The sequence below is a fragment of the Marmota flaviventris genome, chromosome 17 (assembly GCF_047511675.1).
Source record: "Marmota flaviventris isolate mMarFla1 chromosome 17, mMarFla1.hap1, whole genome shotgun sequence".
Lineage (NCBI taxonomy): Eukaryota > Metazoa > Chordata > Mammalia > Rodentia > Sciuridae > Marmota > Marmota flaviventris.
Genome location: NC_092514.1, coordinates 30,884,750 through 30,887,740, shown reverse-complemented (window position 1 = coordinate 30,887,740; position 2,991 = coordinate 30,884,750). Strand labels below are relative to the sequence as shown.

At 39.2% G+C, this 2,991-nt stretch overlaps 1 protein-coding gene across 1 annotated transcript; it reads right to left on the bottom strand.

Annotated features, from left to right (window-relative positions):
* Nucleotides 1-278: 278 nt before the first annotated feature.
* Nucleotides 279-1,224, bottom strand: LOC114084452 (olfactory receptor 3A1). Its single transcript, XM_027925542.3, is given in 2 exon segments — nucleotides 279-438; nucleotides 440-1,224. Coding segments are annotated over 2 exon segments (945 nt in total).
* Nucleotides 1,225-2,991: the final 1,767 nt, after the last annotated feature.

The following is a 2,991-nucleotide window of genomic DNA, read 5'->3' as shown; positions in this document are numbered from 1 at the left end:
TTTCACCTTTACTCAGTAAAGGGAAGTCACAGTAACTTAAGATATAATTTGTTGAAGGGACTGGCCTGGTGGAATCTATAAACCCATTCATTGTCTATAACTGGGTAGGGCTTCTTTGGGAAATGATAATTATCCCTTACAAAAAGTCCTCAAGTTCAGGGGGATAGAAGTTGTTCTGTACTATTTGGGCTAGTTCTTGGCTCTAGAGGATTTTTTTCTTTAGACCAAAAAAAAAAAAAAAAAAAACCACACAGGGAGAAAAAACACGTGAGACTTCCTTAAACCAGTGACCACCTCCCCAGGACCACCCTCCAGAGGGCAGCCTGCACATCAGGGTTCCTGAGGCTGTAGATTATTGGGTTTAGCATGGGGTTGATGACAGTATTAAAAATTCCAACAGCTTTATCCTTATCTGAAAGTTTGGCTGAACCTAGTCTCGTAGTTAAAAATACCAGAACCATAGAATATGGCAACCACAGTGAGGTGGCAGCTGCATGTGGAGAAGGCCTTCTTCCTGCCCTCAGCTGAGCGGATTCGCAAGACTGCAGCTGCCACGTGGATATAGGAGGTGACAATGAGAACCACAGGGGTACCTGCCATTATGAAACCCACAGCGAAGAGCAGCAGCTCGTTGAGCTGGGTGCTGGAACAGGAGAGCTGGAAGAGCTGGAGGAGGTCACAGTAGAAGTGATTGATCACATTGGGGCCCCAGAAGTTGAGTGTGGATATGGCCACAGTATGGGTCAGTGCATTGGTGAAGGCACAAGCCCAGGATGCAGCCATCAGTATCCTCTGGACTGTCTGGCTCATGCGGGTACTGTAGGTGAGGGGCCAGCAGATGGCCAGGAATCGGTCATAGGCCATGGCTGTCAACAGAAAGCAGTCCACCCCAACCAACAGATGGAAGAAGAAGAGCTGAGTGAGGCAGGCTCCATATGGAATTGTACGCTTGTGGGACACAAGACGACCCAACATTGAGGGAATAGTGACAGTGATACACCCAATGTCCATCATGGATAGGTTCCCCAGGAAGAAGTACATGGGGGTGTGGAGTTTGGGTTCCACCAAGATGGCTGCCAGGATGCTGAGGTTGCCCCCAACTGTGACCACATAAGCAAGGAGGAAAAGTACAAAGATCACTGGCCATAGCTCTGGTGTTTCCACCAATCCCAGTAGGATGAATTCGGTAACTGCTGTTCCATTGGCCCCAGATTTCGGCTGCATGAGTTCCTGCAGGGAAAAACCCAAAGAAGAAAAAAAATCAGTCCTCTAAATTGGCTTATTTAACCAAAAATAAGCTTTCTGTATTCTCAGGCCTCAACTAAATTCCCTCTGTCCAAGAAAGGACTTTTCTATTCCCCACGCCACACTGTACTTAACTCCTTCACTACATCTACTTCAATACCTTTACTTCTTGTGAGGTACCAAGACAGGTGACATTATCACTCTGGACTTCCTTCCATCCACTAGCTGAAATAATCTATTTGTAGGATTAGGAGGCATAAAACCCTTGAGAAAAATATATAAGCAAGAAGTATACTTCTGGTGTGAATACATAAGAGTAAATCTAGCACTTTCTCTTCTCAGATCTCATCCTTTACCAAACCAAGCAGAAGAATAAACATATAGATTCTGTCTTCAAAGAAACAATTAAATATCTAAAACTCCAATCCATAAAACAGAATGGAAGGATTTGAGAACAGTGGAGATCAAATAGGAGAGTGGTAAGGAGCAGAGAGAGGGAATCCATGGCCGTCAAGAGCTAGATAAGTATAATTCTGTGAAAAAAGGGGGCAGTCAAAAGGACCAATACTGAAAGAACTTGTTTGCAATAACAAGAGTAGGGTACAAAGTTTTGCATCATTTTTTTTTTGTGTGTGTGTGATTTAGAGTTGTATTCAAGAAGCAGAGGAAGGGCTAAATGAAGAATCAAATACACAGGCAAGTTGTAATCTAATACACAGACTACAGATAAGGCATAAGATTAAAAGTGAGAGAGGAAAATATACCATACCAGCTCCAAATTACGTGTCAACATAATTTGGAGCTGGTATGGTATAAAGGCTAAAATAAATTCTCTCCAACTTGAAATCACAAAGTGAGTTTCTGCTAGGCCAAAACATATTCTTAGACTCTCCTGACACAAGAAGCTTACAAATATTTAGTTTAGCAATAACTCACTTCAGTCAAGGATTCAAAAACAAGTAACCACAGGATAGATACAAGGATTCCATAAGAAAAAGAAAAGAAAGAAGAAAAATAATAAAAAGGTAGAATTCAGCTCATGGGAGGATCTTGCCATGGAATGGATGAAAATGGGGATCAAACATTTCAATCTATAAAAAAATCTCAAGGAATAATTTTCCTTTATAAAACAAGAAGACAGAATAAAAATATAAGAGCTGAGGGAAGAGGTAATAAAAAGAACCTAAAATATGATCTTGAAGAAGACAAGAAAAATGTTAAAGAAAATTTATAATAACTACAGGAAGAAAAGCAAAATTAGAAACAGCACAATGAAAAAAAATCAAACAGACTCAGGAACAGCATTTTATAAAAAGACAAATGAAATGAAAATAGAGGAAAAAATGATAAACACAGGGCTAGACAAATGAGATTCAACAGTTGTAAAATTGGAGTCACTAAACAAGGAAAGATAATGGAAAAGACCAACAATTTAAAGGCAAATTTTAATGAGAAAAATTTTCAGAAATAAGAGTGTATTTGAATCTACAAATTGAAGGGGCAAAATTTATACTGAATGTTCTAGGAAAAATTTATATTGAATGCCAGCATTGTTACATGCCATTGTGTTATTACTGATGATTAAAAACCAACCAAACAAACAATAACATCATCAACAACAAACAAAAACAAAGGATAGGTAACTAGGAAGAGACAAAAACAAACACACACAAAAATAAAATCAAAACAGTCAAACTAAAAAACCCACAAACAAAAACCTCAGATAAATTCTAAAGAAAAAAAATT